Source organism: Glandiceps talaboti, chromosome 2, assembly GCF_964340395.1.
Source record: "Glandiceps talaboti chromosome 2, keGlaTala1.1, whole genome shotgun sequence".
Taxonomy (NCBI): Eukaryota; Metazoa; Hemichordata; class Enteropneusta; family Spengelidae; genus Glandiceps; species Glandiceps talaboti.
In genome coordinates this window covers 8129864-8157204 of record NC_135550.1, presented here as the reverse complement: position 1 = coordinate 8157204, position 27341 = coordinate 8129864, and the positions used below count along the sequence as shown (strand labels likewise).

The 27341-nt window shown below is 36.5% G+C and overlaps 1 protein-coding gene across 1 annotated transcript in view; it reads left to right on the top strand.

Moving 5' to 3' along the window:
- Positions 1 to 447: 447 nt before the first annotated feature.
- The window catches only part of LOC144453751 (transmembrane protein 196-like), a 34425-nt gene continuing 7531 nt past the window's right edge, over positions 448 to 27341 (top strand). The window contains exons 1-3 of the mRNA XM_078145094.1: positions 448 to 544; positions 939 to 1147; positions 11870 to 11926. Coding sequence (XP_078001220.1) covers positions 1001 to 1147; positions 11870 to 11926 — 204 coding nt within the window. The 5' untranslated portion in view covers positions 448 to 544; positions 939 to 1000. The remainder of the gene's footprint in view (positions 545 to 938; positions 1148 to 11869; positions 11927 to 27341) is intronic.

Here is a 27341-nt window from a genome sequence, read left to right as displayed (position 1 = left end):
TCAGCTGATACTAAGGATTCCAATTAAAAAAAAAGAAAGAAGAAGTAAATGAGTTGTTGACACTCATTCCCCGCCCACAGCGCTATTGTCGCAATTCTTAATTTTGGTGGTTGCCATAGCAACTTAACATGATTTGAGTTCGTCAGTGCAGTAGTCGAGAATGTGGGTGTTGATTGTCGATATACAACATAATTCTCTATTGTGCACATAATCCGTTGCAGTTTATTGATTTAGTTTTATTTTCATGATCAAATTATTCCACGTTGGGTAATTTATATAATCCCCGAGATGATTTACTTTTTATTTACCTATCTTCTATCCAGAAGGGCTCTCGCTACCTTATTCAAATAATTTGTTACGTCACCGAGTGATGAAGTCGCAACCGCTCGTCACAACTCGTACCTACGCAGTCATATGGTAGTGCTCCGAAGGTACACATCAACGTCAGCGAGGGAATATATATGCTGCCAGAGATATGATATGCTAGGACACTAGAGAACTAGGAGTCTCGCTACATACCGGTACTTTATTTTGATTTGCCAAGGTAGGCTGCCCGGATAGAAAACAGTAAATGTCGTTCTGTAGATTAGAAATGTTATCAATTGTAGCTCTGTGACTAGAGTTTGGATTCTCAACCCACTTAAGGTTTACAGCGACTACGGTAAACAGTTTGATTAAGAACATTGAAAGCTTGGATGTTAACTGTGCTCTTTCCTTTGTATATTGAAGCGCTTTACATTAGTAATATAGGTTATGTCATTGCGAGTAGCATTGCGCACAACACATGTAGTACCACAGGTTACCGTTATATAGGGGAAAACGGAAGCAAAACACTAATCTCTCTCTCTCTCTCTCTCTCTCTCTCTCTCTCTCTCTCTCTCTCTCTCTCTCTCTCCCTCTCTCTCTCTCTCTCTCTCTCTCTCTCTCTCTCTCTCCAGGTGAACCTTTAATCAAACCAATTTACCAATATGGTCCACTGAAAAAACACAAAACATCGGCTATGTATTCAGTGTTAGTGATATTAGCCGTGTTGGCAGTGTTTCACATTTTCCTGGGACTGATCTCCTTTGGAGTAGGAGCAATATCATCATCGCGAGCAGTGATGTGGCTAGCCCATACAGTATCACCAGTGTGGAGCGGGGCCTGTGTAAGTACATAATCACTTCTCCTTTTTCACTTGATAGAGATTTCTTAATTCAATCTGTATTCTATTTATAGTTGTCCGCCGTTCAGGTTAATACCCAGGCAAAGAAAATGTCAATCGCGTTGCAAGTGCTATGCAGAAGGAATTTTAAACGTATTTTGGGGGTCTCAATTTTGTTCAAAATTAAACAGACACCCGTGCCATGTGTTAGATTGTGCTATCTAGAGATAACTTTTAGATAAGTCCGTGAATGTATTAAAGGAGAATGGTGACAAGATTTCACGGCTTTGTTCCTAGTTCGTATAAAGTGCAATGTGAATCTCCGTGTTTTGAGATAATGTCTCGTCACAGGGAACCTAAACGCTCACTTACTCTAGTCACACACAACATCATCACCACAAAACTGGGATCAAATTTTTTTGACGGATATTTAGTCGGTTACAAATTTGTGATGAAAATTTTTGATCAAATTCTGGACACTGTTATTTTGTTAAATACCGTTAGACGCAGAAAATGTTGTAGACAACACCTACTCGACGTAATATCATTCTGCAGTTTGTAACTCGATACAGTTTGGTGTTTAAGTCTCGCTAGTACATGACGTTGTATTGTTGGTAGACGTTTTGATGGAAGGTAGTTTGTAAGTGAACTCTGCAGTTTTAGCGTTCACAATTCACTCAGACCACCAGATTCACGGTTTTCACTTTCACCGAGATTTGCTGAAATTTAAATAAGTCTATCATATGAGCGACTGCACTTCATTAACGAGTTGACAGTAATACGGCGTAATCAGGTAACGACGTTTCATTTTCATGCTACGTGCGACAAATTTGATTTCCAGTAACGAACCGTGAAACGGCATTAGCTTGGCTGAATACCAATCATGTCGAGCCTTTGTGAAATAGCAAGTTCAGCGATGGAGAATGGTAACTATCGTCTCCATGGCAACAGAGTGGACACATCCAAGAAAATTTAAGCGTGGAAAGATCATATACTAGTTAATTTTATCATATATTATATGACCGCATTTATCACGAGTTCACCTAGCACTTAGCAATATAGTAGTTCAGTTCAGTTTCATTTAGTTCTCGCTTGTTAGAACAAGCCGACATGGATGTGAGTGGCACCTTGTCCAACCGTGAAAGCGTTTTAATTAATAAAAGTATTCGTTCTTTTTGAAAGGCTTGTCTTCATTGCAATAATACTGCGGTACTATTGAGTGAACTGTGTTAAAAACAAGTCAATTGTGCCTCCTAGCCCGATCACAGGATTTTAATACTTAGTTCAAATTCGCCAACATAGGGAATAAAACGGGCAGCTATGTATACATGAATGTGAAATCAATGATTGAGAGATCTTGTACTTCTTTCCTTTATACCTTTAGTCCAAATCTCGCTGTTTTACTGCCCCTAGCCAATTTAATCGCGCGATATAATTTAAATGAAGGTCGTCTCTGGAATCTATCGCTTTTTTCCGTTTTGAAGAAACCCTTTATTCGTAGCGCCGGTATCAACCTGATAAAGAGATGAAAACGGCGTGGGGTATAGTTTGTACAAGGTCGTCGATTATTGCAGTGCATTCCGTTGCTATATATTTATAAGCAGTTTAATTGCTGTGACATATCCTTCGCAAATAAATCTATAGAATGAAGGTGTACATAGATTGAAGGCTAGCAAGCGAGACAAACGTACATATGAACACAGACTGACAGACAGACCGACAGACAGACAGACAGACAGACAGACAGACAGACAGACAGACAGACAGACAGACAGACAGACAGACAGACAGACAGACAGACAGGCAGAGAGACAGAGGGAGGGAGGGAGGGAGGGAAGGACGGACAGACAAGCAGGCAGGCAGGCAGACAGACATACAGACAGACAGACAGACAGACAGACAGACAGACAGACAGACAGACAGACCGATAGATAAATAAATAAATAAATAAATAGACAGAAGGCAACCCAGCGTACAGATGGACCGGCAGTCATACATACATACATACATACATACATACATACATACATACATACATACATACATACATACACACACACACACACACACACAGACAGACAGACAGACAGACAGACAGACAGACAGACAGACACACACACACACACACATACATTTAATTACTTGTAACAGACAGGGAGAAATTGACACAGTTTAAATGTTAGAAATTCTGGTCGTTTATGATCGGTGAAATCCGTGGTATAGCAATTTCCATCGAATCGTAAATGATTATATTTGAACAGTGTAAGGTAATTTCCCCTTTTAGCTTGTTTTCATGGTTTATGTTGGGAAAAGGCACACAACGGAAACGATATGTGACATAGGGGTTTGTTTGCCAGATAGATTCGGAAAAGAGTAATCGTGTAGCACGTGTGAAATGCCAAACAAGAAACAATACTTGGAAATATAGCTTGGCTCTTACATCACGTAGATGCCAGCTAGCAGATGGATGATTCCAAACAGAAGCTTTTAATGCATTCTGTTTGTGCTTGTACTCAGTGGCTGATGGTATGTATACAATTGTATTGTATAGGATGTACATGTATCGAGTTATGCCTGATGAATATATAGCGATGTGAAATTTACTGCTAAGTGATGTGTGCTACCGAACAATTTCATAATTGATGAAAAAATCTAAGTAAGTGATCATTTGGAGTAGAATGCATAAAGTTCATATGCAAAGGAGGAGGCAATGAATACTAACCGTGCATTTCAATGCATATTATTTCACACGCTTCAGACACTTTCACATTAACATGAACAATTCCCAGAAATCCATCATTTTAATGAGTATCTGTATTTCATCAACTCGTCCCTGCTGGAGTAGCAATTAGTCATAGTTTGTGTACTTCACCTCACATGGCACAACCCAAGAATATATTAAGCTTATATACAGACAAATGACCAACCTTCACCTCATAACTGTACGACCCAAGAATACTAGTATATATGTAATACATAGACAAAATAGCAACACTCGTACATCGGTAACAGTTACCGTTTTATCAGACTAGTCAACCCCCACAGCGTACAAATGTCATATGAATATAGCATTGTCGATATTCAAAGTGGTTGGATTTTGATGTACAAAAAAGATCGCTAGAGAACGGATTATTTGGAGATGTTTACAGTCCAAACACGCCACAATCCAGAATTGTGATCACCTAGATAGAGAGATTTAAAGACACTCGTGATGCATGACCACAGTTCTTGAAATATACTGAACGCTATAATACGGGTCAAAACAATTAGTTCTGGGTGAGTGGGAAGTATCTCTAAAGATTAAACTTCGAATCCTTGCCGGCAAGATTCCTCATCTAGTCATTTTTAATAGGTATATATACCCCTGACGACTTAAGGCCTCAATTTCTTGATGACATTGCCCTGACTACTTATGTAAAGAATACGACCAAGTTGTTGTAGAAGATAAACTTTAAGGCATGATCAAGAGGAGATGAGAATGGGTCAACATCTTGCCACTGTACATGTAAAATCAAAGAACGAAAATCCGGATCTAGAACCCGAATTTACAAATTTCTGACTTCATTTTATCGTGAATATATGTTTTATTTTCCGAACTATATGTGCCGTCTAAGGCGATTTGATTTGGTTTTGGTTGCCCAGGGACAGTAAATTAGCTACTCGATGCATCGCCATTTATACCGATACATACTATCCAATTTACCGCGGTCTTTGTTGAAATGATTCAAATGCTATTGCCAGCAGCGGAGTAAGTCTTCTTTGTGCTGATTGCCCAGAGAGAAAATTACATTCCATTGTAAATTGAACCAAATGAGAGGGGTGAATTAAACGCAATACTTGTATGCTATGCTTTCAATCCAAGTATATTTGTTGTCTTGTTCTAGTATGTTAGACATATTGGTTACGTCCAGTGTTAAGTATCCAGGGTCTTTTTATAGTACATGCTGGACGAACAGCATTGATGTGAATTGCTGAAAACCCAAACTTGTCACAAATATTGTATGTTTTAAAGCTCAAAAAGAGAGTGTAGTTATTCGACAATCCCCCACCCCCCCAAAAAAAATATATATAGCATCCCTCATCTTTCCAATGCGATACGTTATGACTATTACATTTCAAAAGGGATAACATTAATTTGAAAATCTTCCTAAATTGTAATCTGTCGAATGATGGCTATATTATACATTATAGCTCACCCTGTAGGTTTTTTTTATCCATAATGTAACCACAACTTGTTAATCTTTCATCCTCATTCCATGCAAACATACATCCATACATATTCTTATATTCTTGTAACATAGCATTGTCCTGCCCACATGGGTATGGTTAGTTAGACGAGTCCACAAGGAAATGATAAGATTCGTACAAATCGAAATTTAAACGATTGAATTTTTTCATTTCAACTCGCTTCGTATTCTCCTGAACTCATGAGTCGTGTGTGCACAGTGTCAAAGATGACACCCTGGTCGAAACTTAGCTCCTCAAGTGTTGTTTGCTCGTGGTGATGACATCGACAACTTAAATTAGTTGAAATCGATCAACCGTCGCTCCACCTGAAAACTTATATCTTAAAGACTAAAATAGAGCGTTGTAGCTATAACTGTAACTCGTGTTGAGTTTTCAATATTACTTGAAATATAATATGCTACTTCTAAAATTACAAAACAGAAAATAGTCCATAATTGCATTTGGCTTGCTTTGCAGTCGGTTCTACGCTGAGAGTGTAAAGTAACGTGATGTGTATGAACGGTAATTGACAGTGATATGTTAGAGGTGCTACAGCGAACGATTCATTATCAAGGAGTCGCAACGGCTGCCTGTAAAATTTCTGCATTAAATCAAACAGCAAATAGCCTGTTCTACTGTCTGTAAAAGTAAAGAACGCTGTGGCAGTATAAACACTGTGTTAATATATGCCAGGTAGCATGTGTGTCAACGAAATCCTCATTAAACTGTTCACCTTTTTACGTTGATTTACACCTTGCATTACAACCAGTGAGTTGTTATCGTGTGTACTGATCTATCGGTCTAGTATTATATTCCACCACATACCGCACGACAGTCAGGTAATAGGGCCGGCTATGTACGTGACAGACAACGCAACGAATATCGGTTTCAAAACGGTTTGCTAATTAGCCGTCCACAGCTATACCTTGATACATTTAATCTGTAAGGCATTTCTTTTCGGATGAAGGCGTTTTTGTCTTCAGCGTTAGGTAAAATCGATGAAATCGGTTTGCACTGATTTTAAAGTTGCCACTAGTGGAATTTTGTATGTGTGTAGGTGATCGTTTGCAACTCGACATATCAAACGACTGCGTTTCCTTATTCATTATTCATAACCGTCATCAAAAGCGACGGAATATCGTCGAGATATGTATCACGGTTTAGAATACGTCTGTCACTGTAGTAATTTGTTTCCCAAGCATCAATGTTAACATTTATCGATTCCGATGTCTTCTGAAGTGAGGGGTGGACACTTTTCCGTTGTCATTAAATCTATCCACGGCCCATTACTGTTTCCCTAGCACACGATAAAAATATATAACATACACAGTCTACGTTTCAGCATCTATGCTTAGATACTCACAATGTTGTACTTAATCTCTTCGTCTCAAATGAATGAAAAATAATTGTTTCAAAATTTAAATTTAAATTAAAGACATTAAAATTATTTGCTGATTTGAGATCCCAACCGGCCAAAAGCTAAAGGTAGATTGATGCACATATAAAGATACAACCCGCAAAAAAACACCGGTGCGTTTGCTTGAATGACATGACCTAAGGAACAGACGACATGAGGTAAGGAAAGACTTCACGCACAGACAGAATTAGGCCAACACAACAATACAACTGATACAAAAAAACAACAGCGATGCCTCTAATCATAGATAATAGTTGTCTGTACTCTAATGTAGTTTCAGACAAGGCTTTTATCAGTTGTTTATATTTCTGGAAGTTATGTAACAGTAACGTCCTACTTGGTCATTGGAATATGTAGCATTTTCTCAGTAAATAGATATGGGGTTCTGTCGCCAGTGATGTTTACGCTTTGATAATTTAGTAAAACTAGTTACATTACATGTATGAAGCTTTTGTAATTCCTGCTTTATAGAAGCAAAAGCAAATGCACCGGTGTTTTTTCGCGGATTGTATAAGAGATTTCGTGTGTATATGATTCTTTGCGAACCTTGCCACTTTAGTATAGATTTTAAAGGTCGCACAGCTTATCCATGAAAGTTAAGCTTTACTGTTTCGGATAAAAGTCTACATGAATGTGAGCAATTTTAAAGTTTAAACTCCTCCAGTAGGCAAACTGAATGGTGATGTGGGAGGGGTGGAGGAGACGATTCAAGTGACATTAAGAACGTGAGTGCTATAAACTGTGACTGTTTGTCTAGACAGCCATGGTGTCTTCTCATTTCACGGTACCTTGGATTTCAAATCAGTGAAGAGTTCTCTACAAGGTAGAAGAGAGTCAGGTGACACCATAATCAGTTTCACATCACTGGACATGACATTTTTTGGTTAGATTTAGGGATAATTAGAAATGTGACGTGTGTATTAAAAATACCGACATGAACAGAAACAGGGGAACGCAGATATACATGATCAGAAAAAAAAACAGTATTCAAAATGCATAATATTTAAAACCATAGTTGACTCCAGTATTTTTGTATTAAATTTCTCAATTGTTTTATAACCTCTCCAGTATTTTTGTAATCTTCTAATATTTTTTTGTAATAACTCTGTTATCATTTCTGATGTATAAATTTTCCGTTATGGTTCTTTGTCTTATCATAATTAGTTCTGTGTCTGTGTTATGTTTATAATCTATACGTTCATTTAATTAAGCCCGTAATGTTAATTTATTATTTCCATTAGCGGTGGAGCCAAACTCGATTAGCGGAAAGCTATTTTTTGGACTCCAAATTGCCATTTTGTTTCTCCTTTTGTCTTATGTGGTCATCATTGACATGTACATATTGACTTTCAAATTGGCAATAAATGAATGATTGATTGATTGATTGATTGATTGATTGATTGATTGATTGATTGATTGATTGATTGATTGATTGATTTTTGAAATTTCTTCAGTATTTTTCTAATTTCTTAATAATATATTTGTATTGTCTTTTTGTCTGGTAAAGGGACTTCCATCTTGTTAACATCTCTTTTACTTGGTCAGTCACTGCATAGTGTCTCGCCATGAGTTACTAAGTAACATTGAGTGAACGAGGGAACGATCGAACATTTTGTCTGTAAACTGTTCTTACATTTTGCATAAACAAGACACATTTCTACTACATTTACAGTTTTCTACTATAGCTGTAATAGTGCAGCCATTGCTTGAATGACTGGGAAGCACCTCGAGATTGAAGACGTGAAACCTTTAATTTTGCTGAAGAAAAAAATAACTCTAAATTCTCACATTGTCGGGGGTGTTTTGCAATCAGGGTACAGTTAAACATCTCTTTAGAACAGAGAATAAAATTGTGATCTGAAATTTAACCTCATTTTAGTGAAATGTGGCGTTAATAACTTGCGTGTTAAATTCTATGCGAAAATAGGACATTGTTAATATTCTTTAAACGAGGTTAGAGTTGGGGTTAGGGTATTTGAATTCAAGTAAAAACAGTGTCCCTGAGGTGAATATTTCATGAAAGGGTAAAAGGGAAAGCCATACAGCAACCGCTCGCTTATCATATACGTAAGTTGATGATGTCACCATTAATAATCAGACGCGTACAGCTTCCGTTGATTCTCATTTCCCCTCTGACTTCCACTATAAAATATCCATTTAAAGATCGAGATATGATAACCTCTACTGTCCTTTCGGATGCAAGGACGATTAACTTTCGTGTGTAGTTAAAGGTATCTACATTTAACTTTATGAGTGTTCTGAAGTAGATGGGAAAATGTAAAATATCAACCATGCATTTTGCAAACATTAGATATTGACTTCTCTCCCGGAGGGAGTTTCCCCCTCCTCATTACGATAAGCCCATCTGATAACCGTAAGTGGTAGACTGCTTTGCTACTGCAAGGGGTAAGTTTCAAAGGGACTTACATTCACCGCGTTATTATGCACAAGCATGATTTTATTTGACAACCTTTCTTTGTGACTGTCATTTGCGATGGTTTAGATAAATCAAAGAGGCAACTTCCTTCGCTGTATTATTCCATGTTTACTCTGTTTCCAAAAATGTCACATATATCTACCGAATATGGTGATGTCCCATCGAATGCACTTTTAACCATTTTTTGGACAACCATGAACCATTTCTATGGTCATAACACATATACCAGATATGTGTTATACCAAGTATGGTTATGCTCAGTGAGACTGGCGACAAAACTTTGTGTCAAGATAAAATACAATAAAGATAATATATAATTAATGTTTCCAAAATGTCTGATCTGCTGTAAACAGTGGCAGATACACACTCCTATTATTACAATATACACATGGTAAATGTTTGGTAGATTGTTCATGTTTACAAACATTCAAATATCCAACTTTGCAGTGAACACTTTCACATTGTGCTATGTGAGAGGCCAACCCCTGCTTTCTTTATTGGGTTTATTTATTTTCACTTGAACCCTTGTTTTGTAACCAGCCTCACTTATCTAGATCTCATGTCATTGAAACTTCATGCTTATCCTGTGACTGCTGTAATACATCATATATGTTATGTAGTATAATCCCGTTACTAGCTAAGATGTCTTATACAAGAAAAATGTTTTTTTCTTTTATATTGTATACTTCTCTTAGACTTCTTCATGTCCCAAAAATAACATAATTATTATCCCAAGCAACCGAGATAATTACATAGCTGGAAAAAAATTGGGGAAAACATTCAGCAACATTAGTGTCTCCAGTCTTTACTGACAACACGAATTAGTTCTTTGAGTTGGAATTTTCCGAAACCGTGTCTTTGATAAACGGTCCCCAGACCATATTTCTGACAACTCTCTGTTATTGATGACTTTGTTTCATGATGATTGATTTACATTCGCTTTTGAGACTACAGGAGTTACATTATGTCAAACACTAACATGTCATACCTAACTTTATGAATTTAGTTCAACCTCTACAACCGTGTCACGCTATCAATATTACACGAATCGTGATCTAGGAGCTGCATAAATTATATTTACATATCTAAGTTTGTCATACGCGTATTATGATTGCAGATAAGAGTATGTCATTTGCATATTTGTTGTTTTCGTTTACATATTTATTTGCATATTTATCGTATAACAAGCAGTACAAAAGTATAGCGTCGGGTCTTTTGTATTGATACGTCAGTAGGCAAGTAATCCAGTTAAAACGCATTTTTTTTAAGTGGGCTGATTTTTATCAAAACACTTAACCGACAAATTGACTCAAATCCTACACATCAAGATGAAGCTGATAATAAGAAAGTGGGCAGTGTGCACAACGGACTCTTTATGGAAACATTAATTGACCCAAAGGGAATATAAAACTGTAAATTGCACTGTAACCTGTCGATAGCGTGCAGTAAAACAATAACGTTCCGCAAATAGGAGGATTTTCATATGGGATTCTATTAATGGAAACAGTCGAAGGAAAAAACAGCCTGCTGAGGCGCGAACTACGAAAGATGCAAGTCGTTATAGTACTCATTATGCAGTTAATAATAGAATTATGGTCAAGAATGTGATTTTTAAAATAAATTTCTGAATGTGTTGATTGCATTATAAGCACTTACGTTGTCTACATACATACTTATATACTTTATGAATGAGTTAGTACTAGGAATGTGTATGATGTTTCACTGCAAATCAACAGAGTGCCACTTGGTAATTCAGGCAAATTGTTGATTGGTCCTATTTCTTGTGTCTGTGTCTGTGTCTGTGTCTGTGTCTGTGTCTGCGTGCATTACCTTACACAAGTCACAGAAGTTTGAGACAAGCATATTTCAAGGAATTTCAACGCCAAATAAAGATTTCATCCATCGTTGAATAATAGTATAAAAAGTATTTTTTAAAAACACGTCGAGTAGAAGAGGTCTCTTCAATATTGTTGAGATAGTAAAAAACACTATATATATCCTATTAAAGTCCGTTGTTGGGTATTATTTGGATGCATTGTGAAATTAAGTAATTTGCATGATCGATGTATTTTAGTAAACAAGTGTTTAACAAAACTTGTTTCACACTATTTGCTACCCTATAAAATCTCATCATGTATTGCATAGTATTTGGATATATTGTGGAATTAAATGTCCTATCTATTGCAGGATGGTTCTTGCATACTTGATGAGTAATTTGCATGATCGCTGTATTTCAGTAAATAGGTTAAAGTTCAACAAATGTTGTTTCACACGATTTGCTATCCTGTTAAACGTCAAACGATGTGCTTCTAACTTCATAGACGACTGTATTTACTAGGTCACAAAGGTCATGTATATTTTTAATTGACGTGGTTTACTGAAGAGTCGTTTTTATCGATTCTGGCATTCGGTTAAATCAAAGGGTTTATAATCATAAGCGTTACAAAATCCCTCACAGCTTTGTCCGCATGGGGGCACTAAAATTTTTGCCAATGACGCAGGTATTCCATGAAAACTGTGTAGATATTAATATAGCCCGTCTACATCATAACATTCACTACTGTACCCACATTAAGAATGTAGTCACTGAGATATTGAATAGAGCGATAATTTTATATTTTCATGTTATTTTTTGTTCTTGCAGTTTATTATCTGTGGAGTACTGGGGTTGGCGTGTGCCAAGAGGAAAACAGCGTACATGGTAAGTAGGTCATAGGTCATAGTTCAGATGTCAAAAATGAAATTAGAATTGTCAAGAATTGTCAGAAATCTAGAATAGCAGTGAGAGAAAATGTCAAACACGTCAATATTCTATGGAACCAAAAAAAATCATAAATGATGTTATCTGTCCGGTTATGTGCATGTCTGCTCCCTGTAATCTGCGCACTAATACGCCGCAACAAAGTGTTACAAAGTTAATCCATTACGTCACACATTACAATTTTCCCAAAGGGCCAGACTTCATTTGATAAATTATACAATGGAAAATGACTAGCATTGTCGCGGTTGCATTGATATTTCTCCAGTTTCTCATTCATAAAAACTGAATGCTTTATTTGACAGACATGTTAAACACGCCGCGTATAGATTTATCGATAGCGATGACGTCACAACTATTTTCAGCATACAAGCAGACGATCTTTGTTTTTTTTTGTTAGAACTATTCATTCTTTCAATGTTTCTTTATGTATCAACAACTTTTGATATCGTTGATATTATGACATCTAAATATTACAGGAAATGACAATCTCATTGCAATATTACAATCAATATCATATATGATGATGAAAATATTATGTTTGCACATTACCACGCTTGGTGTGATTACATATGAAAAGCATGCATTCAATACAAAGACCGTCACATTTTATTTTTTCCATATTTTCATGACGGTAAGTTATACAATTTTTTTAAGTAATTTCCCTTAAACGAACTCAGCAAGGCTGTGTGTAATTGAACGACGGAAATTATCGACACTTTTTTAAAGTGCTTCAGAAACGAGCATTCTAATCTACTTTTTCATACGTTACAAAATAATATTGAAAACGCAAATTCACTCAAATGTGATAAGCATTCTCCGATCAATCAGTTGTGAGATAAACCAAGATGGATTGGCTCACCCTTTGGATACTTGAGCGAGAAATTCAAATGACCCATAAAATGCGTTGAAGTGGTGAGTCCACCTTAGCAATTCAGGCAGCTCACGTGTAGGTACTTACATGTATCACAGTTACTAAACCTCACACACACAAACAAACTTGAACGCATTCGAACAAACAATATGGGGATTATGCCTTGGTCGTTCTATGTTACAACAACGTATGTCTACGTCAATCTTTTTCTGCGGTGCACGAAATAAGGTCACAATTTCAAAATCGTTATTAGTTTTCTTTTATTATTATTTTTTCTTAAATAAAAATTATGCTTTCGGGAATATAAGCTTAATTATATTATTTCACAATATGTTTTCTTCATTCAGCCGGACCTGACCTGACTCGTGACCTGAGAGTTTTGTCATTACCTGTCTTTCGACTCATAGTGACAATGCTCCTCAAGTCACTCGTATTTTCCTTGGCTGAATTTCTTGCAATAGCTGTACTGAAGTGTAGGGACATCTCGAATACGGTTGATAGACCATGTTTATCTGATGTAGGAGTGTAACTAGGAATGAATGTTTATGTCAAAAACAATACCCTCCAATCCAACCTCGATTGTTTACAGTGTTGGTTGACCGATACTCTAGGCAGGTCGTTGTTTCCATGCTTTAAAGGGGTACACGCCGGATTTACACATATTAGTTGTGGGTACATTTTGCTTCATATTCAAAATACTCGTAGTGTCTTACGCTTAGGTGTTCAGTCGTAATAAATACATGAACAAATCGATTACATAACAGTAGTAAAAGGATGTCGATGAACTCCTGTCAGGCCCTCAACTGTGCAAACAACGCCAGAAGACAACAGTTAATGCAATGAAGATATGCATCGACTTTAACTCTATACTAGAATAGCTTAAAGGTTCGTATTTTTAATGTAGTAAAAGAGCTGATGAAACCACCTTGTGCCTATCAACGTCGACATACACAGCCGGACAATGGTTAGAATCCCTTATCTCGATTGTAAACTTGTTTCCTATTATTGATGTTATCCCAATTGCAAACTCGCATCTTTTATTTTGGATTTTTTTTTTGAGAGAGAGAAAACGTTGTCTTCCATGATAGCAACGTCTTTTAATCACATTTGATGTTGAGTGCTGTGTTTTTTTTTCCTTTTTAAAATTCATCCTCCGCGTGCTTTTAAAATGCAAAATCTGTTCTCTTGGGAAGTGTTACTGTGATAAATTGTTTTTTGTTCATAGTTTATTTAGATTCTAACAGTACATTTTTTATTAGTTTGTTTCTTTATTGCTTCATTCTACTTTATTTAAGCTTTATTCTGTCAAAGTGCCCCTGCTTTTCAATATAACAAAATATTAAACAGAATCTGAGAATGCCTTTAATGAAATATCTTCACTTTATTCAATTAAGGAACTACACTTTCGGGTACAAGATAGAACCATTGAAATTTGCATACGAAACAAGATAGAACGATTGAAATTTGCATACGGAACGGAGAAATTTGCATACGTAACGTGCTTAGAATGTACATCGATCTCCTTCAATATGTACTTTTTGAAATATATCTAAGTATTAGAATATAGTCACCTATTTTAATTAAATTCAAAAGGACTGGCTGATTTTATATGTTCAAGATTTTATATGTTCAGCGTTTGTCTTAACATCGGAAGTATACACAGCGTTTTTATTTTGTCTGAAATATCAGTTTAAAGGACATTTTGAACAATACAGCCTTGTCCAGTATAGCAATTGAGGCCCCTATTGTGGTTACATATGAAGTTACTTTTAATACAGACGAACCCACATTCACATACCCACACATTAAAATTACCCAGAAACAAATCTGAGCGGACACAACGCGATTGTTATATACATAAAGACAATTGACAACTGAGAATGGTGTTTTTCGAATAAAGTGATATTCCCCAAAATAATATTGCGACGTCATTTAATACCACAAACGAATTCCGAGTTTGAGTTCTACCAATTGCTAGGCATCATGCTTCAACACATTTTAGCATTTGGAGTAAAATATTTCAAAATGAAACAGAAGTAATAACTAAAAATCATAAAGTTATGGACTGTGTCCCTTTAATATATTCGTACCTTCATGGTAAAGTAGTCATAGCTTTAAGAACAAAAAAAAATCGTTAAAAAAGTTAAAACCAGCAGAATGGATAGTGGGTGAGATGTAAAACATATCGTTCATGCACAGAATCAAGCACATAGTGTATCCGTAGACAATATCTGGTGTCTGCGAAGAAAGCGTAAGGACGATTAAGTTTTAAGAGTGGTGTGTTAATCGCCTTTCACCTACGTTCTTTGATTTAGTATTCAGATCATTTCTTAGATTAAGTAACTCTTCTTTCTTACTTTAAGGTCGTTGGCATCTATCGCAATATACTTGCAATTTTGACTTCAGCGTGGCGAATGAAACATCCTCTAAAGGCTGATTTCAAACACAGCCTTGCAATACTTACAATTTTGACTGTAGAGAAAATGTTCCTAAAATTTAAGAGAATTCTTGAAAAAAATGCTAATGAGCGCAAACCGCTTGACAAATAAAGTGGCATCGAAAAATAGTCAAAGCGGCTAACATATCGCTATATATTTACAATATTGTCTGCAGTGTAATGAAGAAAAATATTCCTAAAAGAGAACTCTTCAATATTTTTTTAATGAATGCAAACGCTTGACATATAAAATATCATCCAAATATAGTCAAAACGGCGGACATACAGAATACATGAGAATACAGTTTTGTCAAAACATAGGAAGAAATTACTACTATTCACTGCCAGGGCTAAACTCTCGGGAATGACAACGTAGTCATCTGGAAAGTGTGAAATTAATGTATATTTACAATTATCGTAGACTCCGTCGTTAGTTGTTGTTTGAAAAGACTGTATAACAACAAACACCTACGATCATGTCCACAGAGATTGATGTTGCTAGACACGTGTGGCGCTAAAGAATTAGGACAAAATATTTTGATAGAGTTTTGTACCAGGTGTAAATGAAATAATTTTGACGACAGATTCGCCTCTGAAAAGAACAGTTTTGAATGTATAATAGATAAATGTTGAAATAATATTGATAACAGTATGTTTTATTACCAAAAAGGTATACTTACCAAAATAGTTCCGTTTATTTATCAATTTATCTGTTTTCATTTATTTTCTTTTTTTTGAGGGGGGGGGGACTGTAAAACTATTAATTTGCCAGTTTAGTCATGTTTTGCTGTCTATCAAGGGTTCTTTCAATGCTAATGAGTACGTCATCTAGAATAAATTAGTTTTACTGTTGTCATAGGAAGGCCCGGTAGCTTTAATACGACAATGAGCGTTCTACTATTGCCGTAGAGAGGCCTGGTGGTTTTTATGACAATGGGTAGTTTGCTGTTACCGTAAAGACTGATGTGGGGCCTAGTGGCGTTACGAAAATGAGCCTTATAGTGTTACCGCAAAGAGGCCTGGTGGTTACATTACAATTAACATTCTAGAATTGCCGCAAAAATACATGATGTATTTAAGGTGGCACTCAGATTGATTCAAAAACATTTCCCCTGCACGAAGCAAACAATTGACCTTCAACCTGCCTAATGATTCACTATTGCTGCCCACTTTGATGAAGTATTCTCCACGTAAACACCACGTCTCTTGATTTTGACCCCTGTCCCCTGTTCTTATGGCAACAATAGAAGCTGATTGCAAGGAGAATTATTTTCAACAACGAAAAAATTAATTGGTACGTAAGATTGATGTGAGCTGTCAGTTTTAATCAGAGATTAATACAAATGCTATTCGGGTCACCAGAAAAATTAGAGAAAAAGTGAATTGATAAGATTGACGACTTTCACAGCAAACTGTGGTACATGTAATTAGTTATCACTAGTTAGTCATGGCGGTGATTCTGTGAAGGGTGTTTCGATGAACATTGGGTACATGTAGAGTCAAAGGAGATGACGACATTTTGATCGTTGACACGTAACTGAACAATTCTCCTTAACTTTACAGTAATATTTGATGAATTAGTCAGTTTTCTGCTGTCAAATATTAATGATATCTTTATCAGTGCAGGCTTGTACTTCGGTCAAGATGTAAAAAAAAATCACGTGATTCGTCAGTCAAGTTATATAAAAGTAGATATTTCGTTATGTTGTAATCAGTGTGGAGGCGTGTAAAGTAAAAGTGATTTGTACAACGCTTCGAGCCCTGTTATCAACTCGGTGTTCATTAAAATGAATCAGTCACCGAGAATATTTTTTTACATATTAACTGACGTGTTCAGGAACAAAAGAAAAAACCCGAGTGGATTAGCCGTACAGACAGAAAGAATTCTTGAAGAGCGTGCCAACACAGTAATGAAGCCACTTTGCCTTTCTGTACAACTATGGTCGAAGTTTCTAGACTGTAAAACGTGATGGTTTTAAAATAGCCATTTATAGTTGCATTCTTACTTCGTATCCGGAGGGGAAGCATGTTCAAATCATTAGTCTTACCGGCAGAAGGAGCTTTCAATCACTAAAGTCCATTTGCGCTTTCATGACTAAAACTACTCGATATTACAAACACAACTATCTTTATAAGTCCACCAACCTCATCAGTTTTCATTTGTTCTCCAGTCTTCGACTTCAGTAATTTGGCTGCGATATTGCATTAGGCCTGTGTTAAAGTATTTACCGTTTGTGTTCCCAGTCAATGCATTAGGTATAAGCTCTTTATTGAACGTACATGCCTGGTTGTAATTTATTCCCTCATTTATTTTTTATTTTGCGTAAAACCAAGAAAAAATATGAGTAACATAAGGGGTCTTGTCACTACGAGTGGAAGACGAGCAGTGATAAAACAAAACCTTAGGTCAAAAAATAAGAAGAATTGTTTCTGGTCAGCGCGCGCATCACCGTCTTAAATACCCTCTCGTCGGTCTTTGTGTGTGTGTGTGTGTGTGTGTGTGTGTGTGTGTGTGTGTGTGTGTGTGTGTGTGTGTGTGTGTGTGTTTGTTCAGCCCATGCAGTGAGCGGATCAGGGGAAACACTAAAATAACCCTCCCTACTTCAGTGAAGACAACTGCATCAAGCCAATCATGAACAAGCAAATGACATCTACCCCCCCCACACACTTGCTTTAAAGTACTAAATAAAAAGAACAATAACTGCCATAAATAGTAGATTGAGTGACAGGTTTGTTGAGAATAAAGCTCGTTGAGAATTTTTTTTTTTTAAATATATAAAAAAAAAATTTTTATAAAAATTTAAAAAGAATCTCTTCGTCGCACCACTTTGCTTTATGTCAGTATTTTTTCCAGCTGATTGAAAATAAAAAAATATTGATCAGAAGAAATATAGAATTATAATAAAAGAAAAAATGATGGCGATTGTGATTATTTGTACTCAAATATATGTGGGTGCGTCGTGACGTAGGCGACCTGGGCATACATTCCATATTTTCTGTTCGAACGCGTACAACATGGCTATCGTGTGGTATATAGCAACCTTTCAGTTATCAAGGTGTACACATTGCGTCTGTACATGTCGCTTTCTGACATTCAGTTATATTATGGCAATAAAGATGTATATACGCAACACGTCTGTCTGGTCAATGCAGAGAAATTTTTTAAAAGCAACGTGAAATAGACACGTTCACTATATCGTAATGCAATGACAGAATATCGGCTCTGTTTGAAATTGACATATATACAATTTAACATGTAAATCTCGTGATTTCATTCGAGTTGCGTTTACCTTGTCAAAGCGAATTTGTATTCGCCTCAGGCAGTCTTTACAAAATTTCAAGTTCTTTGTCTGGGCAGACTAGGAAATCGTCAAAAAAAAGCGTTTCAGGGGTTTTAGAGGATGAAATAGCGGAAGTATCATAAATAATATTGGAAAGCACACAAGTGTTATCAACCACGTTTGAAGTAATACTCACGTGTGCAATTTTGTTCATGTACACAAATTTGTAGTGGGTGCTTGCAATGAATTGTATACAGTCACTCTGAGTAAAACTATACAGCATTAAAACATAGAAATAAAAGCTGTATTTGAATTGATATTATTATATCAAATATTAGTGATATGTTTAGAAAAATCCTAAAATTAGATTTTATATTTCTACACATTTTTACAAGAGTAGTAGGATATGTTTAATCTTGCATACTTGGTGGAGGGTCTATGGTTTAATATTTCAGTTTACTCCGCCGATAAATTACACATACACGGTGACAAGTAAGAAAGCAATATGGTTCGATGGTTTTTTGTGTTGTTTGTACGAAGGCTAAATTCATTAGTGCCTCACAGCGACTATTTACAGAGTGGGTTTTGTATGTCGTTGTCAGTCAATATTGCATAGAAGTCCGCCTCTCTGCCAGTCGTCCGTCTTTTACGTCAGTGTTTACGTCGGTAAAATATGGCAATTAATCATTTGGGCGTTCGCTGAAGCGTAAGGTTGTCATTGTCAAATATAGTGCGGGAAATGTGCGTCGATATTTGATATTTGTTTGTATTTAAACTACCGAATATCTGGATATTTTTTTGTGATACGGGTTTTGTGTTTTGTCAGGATTAGATTATAGTTTGGATATCTGTAAACATTTCCACTCGTCAAATGCGAGGATGAAGCTAACTGTCGTTGTCTACGATACTCGTAGAAAGTCAATTTCAATGTTGACTCTTTACTGCAGGTCATATACACAGAATGATGTATGTTAAGTGGAAGGCCTATAATGATGTACGTGATGAATGTATTCAGTGTTGACTACTGAGAGAGAGAGAGAGAGAGAGAGAGAGAGAGAGAGAGAGAGAGAGAGAGAGAGAGAGAGAGAGAGAGAGAGAGAGAGTTGACTACAGAGAGAGAGAGAGAGAGAGAGTTGACTACTGAGAGTGAGTGAGTGAGTGAGTGAGTGAGTGAGTGAGTGAGTGAGTGAGTGAGTGAGTGAGTGAGTGGGTGGGTGGGTGAGTGAGTGAGTGAGTGAGTGGGACTTTGCATATAGAAAATACGGAATATAAACTAGATATTGCATTTGAAGAGTAAAATAATGCTAAAAAGTCTCTAAATCTTTTCTACTTAGGGTACTAGGTACATTTTACACCAATTAAAATCAATTTTTTATATTTAGGGGGTCGAGAAATCCAAAGAGCTTTTCTCTCGTACTACTAACTTTACCGTATTTGTGTTATTGATTTGTCTGTCTGTCTGTCTGTCTGTCTGTCTGTCTGTCTGTCTGTCTGTCTGTCTGTCTGTCTGTCTGTCTATCAACTGTCAGTCTGTCTGATTCGTTTCTTTGTCTACTTGTGTGCTTTATTTTCTAGTTCGTCTCATCATTTAGTATATTTCCCTGAATGACACGCATACTATAGAATATCCTTTGCAAGTGATTGATGATACTCGATAAAAAGTGTTATATTTCTTTTGTTGAGCGTTGGATTTAGAACTTTAAGTTAATTCTGTGATGTACGGGTCTGATGGGAATACAGTTAGCCATTCATTCCAATCTTTGCAATGTCGTCAAAATGACGGAATAAAAAAGACGGGGAAAGTCATCATAACCTATATTGTATGGTCGTCTCTTACAGTACCAGCAAATTGAAAATAGTTGCTATGGATACGTGGACAAATTTTAAAGCTTATGTCTATGAAACCAGTGTTGCATTGATGGTCAATTGTTGATTATAGTGACAACTCTGTCTAGCTTCTGTTGTATTTGATGTTAACCAAACAACATAACATCAGGCAAGTACTGTCAACAGTTAAAACATACACTAATTATTTACTTAGTAGATGAACATCATGACATCAAATGTTCGTTCGCATTGTTTTTTTTTCATCAAGTAGGAAAACATAGCAAAGCTGTTTTATGAATGAAAAATTCAAAATAAATGCAAATTTACCATCCTTATGCCCACTTTTTAAAGTAATTGAAATTTGATACTTTGAAATATTATGAATTCTAATAATTAAAATTGATGAGAATTGGCATGGGCTTATTAATAGAATTTGATTTTTTGAGTCAGATTTTGAGCTGCGCAAAATTAATTTCAGCACTATTTACCTTTACGGTATGTGTCACGTGTAAACTTTGCAATATCCATCCTGCAAGGAATGACAAACATTTTACAGTCTAGACATGGACACCTTAATTAAATTTTCTAAAAAGGTTTGAAAATAAATCTTCTGAAATTACTCTGTAAAATCGTCCAAATTCCGTAACAATTTCAGAATCCAGTGGAAGTGATTATCACCCTTTTACGCCAACACAACCTCTGTTTAGTATTTCAGTTGTTGAATACATACCGAAAAATCTATGCTCTGACTGGCAAGAGTGGTGATTAGTTTACATTGATTACTTTCTCATGACGATTCATTCATTACATGTTAATAGTAGATAAAATGGGGAAGACTCGTGAAAGGGTGCATTAGACGAAGACCCTGATAGCAATTTCGATTAAATTTACCTTATCTGTAACGATATACAAAAGGTTTCAAATAATCAATTAGTTATCTACTTTTAGCGACTCACGTTTACATCATTGTCTAGAAAACTCCACCTGCCTACTTTTCTATTTATATTGACTTTCTATTGACCCCCCTCTACAGCAACTTTGTGTAATGACCCCGTTACTTCAAGTTCAATTAATGTTAACTACAAAACAATATTTGCCAAGTTAAGTTGAATATAGTCCATTACTAAGAAGCGATTGGCCGCAGGCGATCTAGCCAATCACAGACTAATATAGAAAGTCAAAAAGGTCACGTAATTAACTTTACCTAGTTGGTCGTCTTCACTGTCTGTGTGTCTCGATACCATTTGATATTCATTACGGCGGAATAGATTGGATTTACGGGTATCTTTACATGTACATATTTAGATGGTTTAGTAGTTTGTTGAATGTTCAAAAATGTCAAATATGACTGTCTACCACAAGTAATAGTGAGTGACTGTAGACTTCAGTGAGATGGTTAAAGGAGAACACCACTCCCGAAAATATATGGATTTCCATGAACTTTGGGTTCTGGAGAGACATTTCATAATTTCACATCACAGAATTTCTGCGCGATTGTCAAGAAACACCAAATTGAAAATCTGTTCTACCTAAACATTTCACACACAGGTCCACCGTTGCCTAATGGGACTTAGCCGATATGCATATTTATTAGATACACACTGAATATTCATGACTATTCATCTAAAAGTAATAAGCACTTAGGAGTAAACTAGTGTAAGAACAAAAGAGGTGAAATAGAGTTTCAAGTTGTTTAGTATTTCTTGGCAAACGCCCAAAATTTATGGAATGTGAAATCATGGAATGACTCCCTAGAACTCAAAGTTTTTGAAAATACCTTTATTTCTTGGAGAAATACATATACATTGGCGAATGGTTAGAGTGGCCGGCTTTGAATCTGCAGGTTGCAAGTTCGAGCCTCGTCTCTGCCGGTTGGTCCTGAATGACAAAAAATTATTGGGCAAGATTTGAACCATGACTGTGCCTCAGTCAACCCAGCTGTATAATTGGGGACCTGGTAGGATAGAGGCTACAATGTAAATGCTTTAATCCTATGCACTTATAAAGGCTGCAGTGGATTATATGCTCCCCAGGGAGTTGAGGAAGTATAAAGGGTCGTTGTGCCGATATAGATCCGAACTAGGGGTAATATATTGTAAAGCGCGTTGAGCACCCAGACTGGGTGGGAAAGCGCTATATAAGAACCAACAACATTATTATATATATTTATTTCATGTGAGCTTCAAAAGAGAGAGAGAGAGATAATATGTTGAAAGCTATAATTCAAAAACATAACAGCGTCCAAAGCAAACATTTACCCATATAAAAAGCACAAATTATTATAACACTCTAAGCGTCTTTTCATAATTGCTGCAAGGAACGGATGAAACACAAGTATCAGAGAGGTCGAACATGAATGTCTCACCGAAGTCACTTAACTCGACATTGCCACTCATGCTTAGATCCTGACTATATCATTGCTTAGACAAACCTATACACGTAAAACGTCTTCTTCTTTGTTCATCGTGCAGAGGTTCGATGGTTTTTTATTTAACGCCACATTCAATTAACACTGAAGTGGACATCTAGACATTTAACTTGCTATATTTAACGGTTTAAATTCCTTGGAATGAAAGTATAGTAGGAGTGTGTCACTTTGAAACCATAGCCGTCAAGATTTGTCGCTGTCGGGAAATGTCAAAATGTCACGACCTTTCTTCAAGAGTGTAAAAGTGTGTAATAGTGTACTACACTATTATTGTATTATGTTGGGTAATTTTGTTATATGGTTCTGTATCTTGACAACGTTCGTTTGAATGTCAAGTTCGTTTTCGTGGGTCAGAATATTGTCCCGCTCTTGCATGAGAAATATAAATTGGGGGGTGAGGGTGGGGGATCTGCCGTTTCCACACAAAAAATGTTCGGTGGACGACTTGGACATCAATAATGAACGTGGACTTATGTTCGAATAGTTAAAGTGGAATCTGAAAGTTTTGATTCGAGCCTCGACGTTGGCGTTTTGTTTCTGAATGACGAAAGTCTTTTGGCAAGTTTGAACCACGATTATGCCAGCCTTTATACACGTATATGATATCAGACAACCAAAGGCTGGGTTGACTGCGGCACATTCGTGGTTCAGGCTTTACCAACTTGGGAACAAACGGCAGCAGCGACTCTCGAGCCCGCGCCGCTACCTGCAAATTCCAAGCCTGCCACTCTAACTAACCATTCAACCATCATGACTCCACTACTGGCGTTCTCGTTTTTAGATAGTAGTTTGTTTCGGTTAAGGAAAAACTTGTCTATGGTGAGCTTTTCACGGCAGTATTAAGCTTAAGCCTGATTGATAAAGTCCATGAAAGGTTCACCAAATTACGGTATTTAAGTTGGATATAACGCAAACAATATGCTCGCAGTTATCTAGATGTCGTTGTCAGACATTACTACTAATCACGTTAATTGCACTAAGTGAACATCAAATGCTACTTCTGGCTAGGCGAGTGTCAGATAGCACCGTGATGCTGATCATGATCAAACGCTTTTCTGTACTTGTCATAGGACACCATGAAAATATACCCAGTTGGTTTATTAAGATAACACAAAAAATTAGAAGGCGGTAAATGAACTTGTAAAAGTTAACTGAGTGTACTATTCCTCATGCTTACATGCATGTATTGGTGTTGACGTTTAACTTGAAATCAAACGACATTGTGACTGTGGCTGTATAATAGGGTGCGATAGATGACGTCGAGGAGCGTTTTGTAAATGTACATTAGCAGCGGCCTCAGGTGCAGAAATTAGTAAACTGAATGAATGGTAACCCCACTTTATCGTCTGGATTTTATCGGCTAGCATTCTAATCAAGTCGATATTCTTGGGTAGATATATACTGAATCGCATTGGTAAACACGAAATCGCCAATTCTCGAGTAAATCTCCACTTCTCGTGTGCGCTGCATGCGTAATTTTTTTTTTTGAGGCTACTGTCAAAAATTCAGGTGATTTATTGTTGAGGTATTTTTAGATCTTTGACCGGCGTGTCGATTCTGTTTCTCGGTTTACACAGCAATAAAATGATCGATGGACTATGTCACGGGGACAATATCAATCAACCAATCAATCAATCTATCTATCTATCTATCTATCTATCTATCTATCTATCTATCTATCTATCTATCTATCTATCTATCTATCTATCTATCTATCTATCTATCTATCTATCTATCTATCTATCTATCTATCTGTCTGTCTGTCTGTCTGTCTGTCTGTCTGTCTGTCTGTCTGTCTGTCTGTCTGTCTGTCTGTCTGTCTGTCTGTCTGTCTGTCTGTCTGTCTGTCTGTCTGTCTGTCTGTCTGTCTGTCTGTCTGTCTGTCTGTCTGTCTGTCTGTCTGTCTGTCTGTCTGTCAGTCAGTCAGTCAGTCAGTCAGTCAGTCAGTCAGTCAGTCAATCAATCACTGCTATTCAAGTACAGTGTATTTACCAAGTCAGTGAATATACGATATCACTACGATCTGCCAATGTGAAGAATAAAAATACATAATTAGCAACGCCGTGATGTTATTAATGCATGGACCGAATTTGGAATAGAAGTTGCATTGTCTGAGACTCAGTCACTGTTATAAGGGACGAGATCAATAGTTCAATATAGGATAAAACACTTAAGTATTATACTTAGGCCTCAGAAACCCCCCCCCCCCTCCACCCCTACCCTTCAAACTGAATTTGCCGAAATTGAAAATTGCTTCAAACCACACAATCAATTTGAAACCAGTATGTAGGTAGTTTTAGTAGTGTTATGAATATACTGCCAGTATATAGTGAGTACAAATATTCTTTTGTACTGTTGACACTTTTTACTATAGCAAAAAATTTTCCTGTTCTCAGTTTGACAGTTTTAAAGAAATATTTGTATTTAGGGGTACAAAACATTCATTAAAAGAAAAATCGATTTTGTAGGATGAGAACTAAAATGGCTCAAAACCCCCACCCCAAAGTAAGACAATTTACTTTTTTATCCTACATTGAACTATTGATGTCGCCCCTAAAAGACGCGGTCTTACAAAATATACATGTTTCACTATATCGTCAGATGTATGCACTGACTGACATGGCGTTGTCATTACTTCTGTTTTTCCAGTTGGTTCACAAAACACTCACCTACCTACCTACCTACCTACCTACCTACCCACCTACCTACCTACAAGATGTACCTACCTACCCACCTACCTACCTACCTACCTACCTACCTACCCACCTACCTACCCACCCACCTACCTACAATAAAACCTTCCCTTTTAGCAATTACTGAGTTACAAGCAATGGTTTGGTCTATGTGGTGTCATATTTATTTTACAAAAAATATTGTTTATTTTATCAATTAAATATCCGAAATGAATTACTAACATGAGTTTCGCAGCAAATAAGAAGATATGATATGATATGATATATATGTTTATTGCAAAATATACAACGTAAGAAATGTACAAGTACATCAAAGTCAAAGTCATGTAGCGTATTTCAAATGAATACTAGTATTTATGTTACGTCATTTCACTTGAAAATGTCTCTAGCTCTGCATTGCACAAAAATTTACATAATTTGTAAAATTTGTGACAGTGGCGACGTAGAAAACGAATATCACTTTCTTTTAGTATGTTCCTTCTACAACGATGAGAGGAAAAAATACATCCCAATAGAAATCATAACCGAGCCGAATTCTAAAGAAGTTGGGATATGCTTTATCGAATTAATATTTTTGTCACATCGACGTCGATGCATTTTAATTAACCAGCTATATAACGCAATAGCAATCATGTAACATTCATTTGTCCCGTTCTCTGACGGTTCGCTTATTACCCAAGCGTTCTAAATCCCTGACTGTCCGTTTTAACTAATGTCTTTGTGTTCGTCAATGTGCATACATCCCCCAGTTATTTATTCAAACTACTCTGTACGTCACGCAAACCAAATTATGGCACGATTGCCGTGGATAAGTTCTACCATATCCCTGCCCATTAAGTGCACATTGCACATAGAAGCTTTAAATTCAATCAATTTTTAGAGTTAACAAAAATCCAAAAGCTGCTGTTATTGAAGGTCGCTGTAAGGGTTGTCTTATTTTTATCTATACAAATTTGTTCTATTGAATTGACTAGCGGACTTTAATCCACGCAGCTTGCGGCATTAACCGAAGCCTTACAATAACTAGCGGGGCCAAATATCGGCAGGAGACGGTAATAATTGAATTGGATGCAATGAACCTACGTAAGTACGGTTGTGAACGTAAGCAGGTGACCACGAATTCAAATCGCTTTGGGATTCAATCCCATTTAACGCTAAAGAAATGGATTTTTAAGTGCGTAAAATACAGGTCAAAATACAGTTTTTAAATCATTCAAAAGGTTTCATGTTGTCATGTTTATGGAAGTGTACGACTGGAGAGAGAGAAAAGGGTGTTCTTTTGATGGAGAATAAAATACCACTTTCAAAACGGAAGATTGTTCGGCACTCTAATGGCATTTCATGAAATATAATTCTGCTGCAAAGATTGGTTCGGCATTCTATTGTAATCTTTGTTAACTTGAATGCATCACCGGGTGCTTTCCACCACAGTGACTATGTACCGAACTAATCACGACATGTGGCAAATTACTTGTTGTACTGTACAGTAGAAGACAGTGAGACTGAAACTAAACGTCAGCTTGTGACACAAAAATTTCACCAACATTGCTACAGTTTCTTTACGACGCACGACAAATACATTAGACGCCTGGAGAAAAAAAAGACTACGGCAACACTGTGTATTATTTGGTTGTTAAGAAAAACGTGCCCCACGCAAAAAAATATGCGCCAATTAAATGTTGGCAAGAGTTTTACTGAGCAGAAGACGTTCTGTATCAGCCCAAAGTGATTAAAATCCGATATAGATATCGGCTAATCGTTCATTGTTATTTTACATCGGTATTTTTGCTTGAATTGACCTTCGTAATACATGTTCAT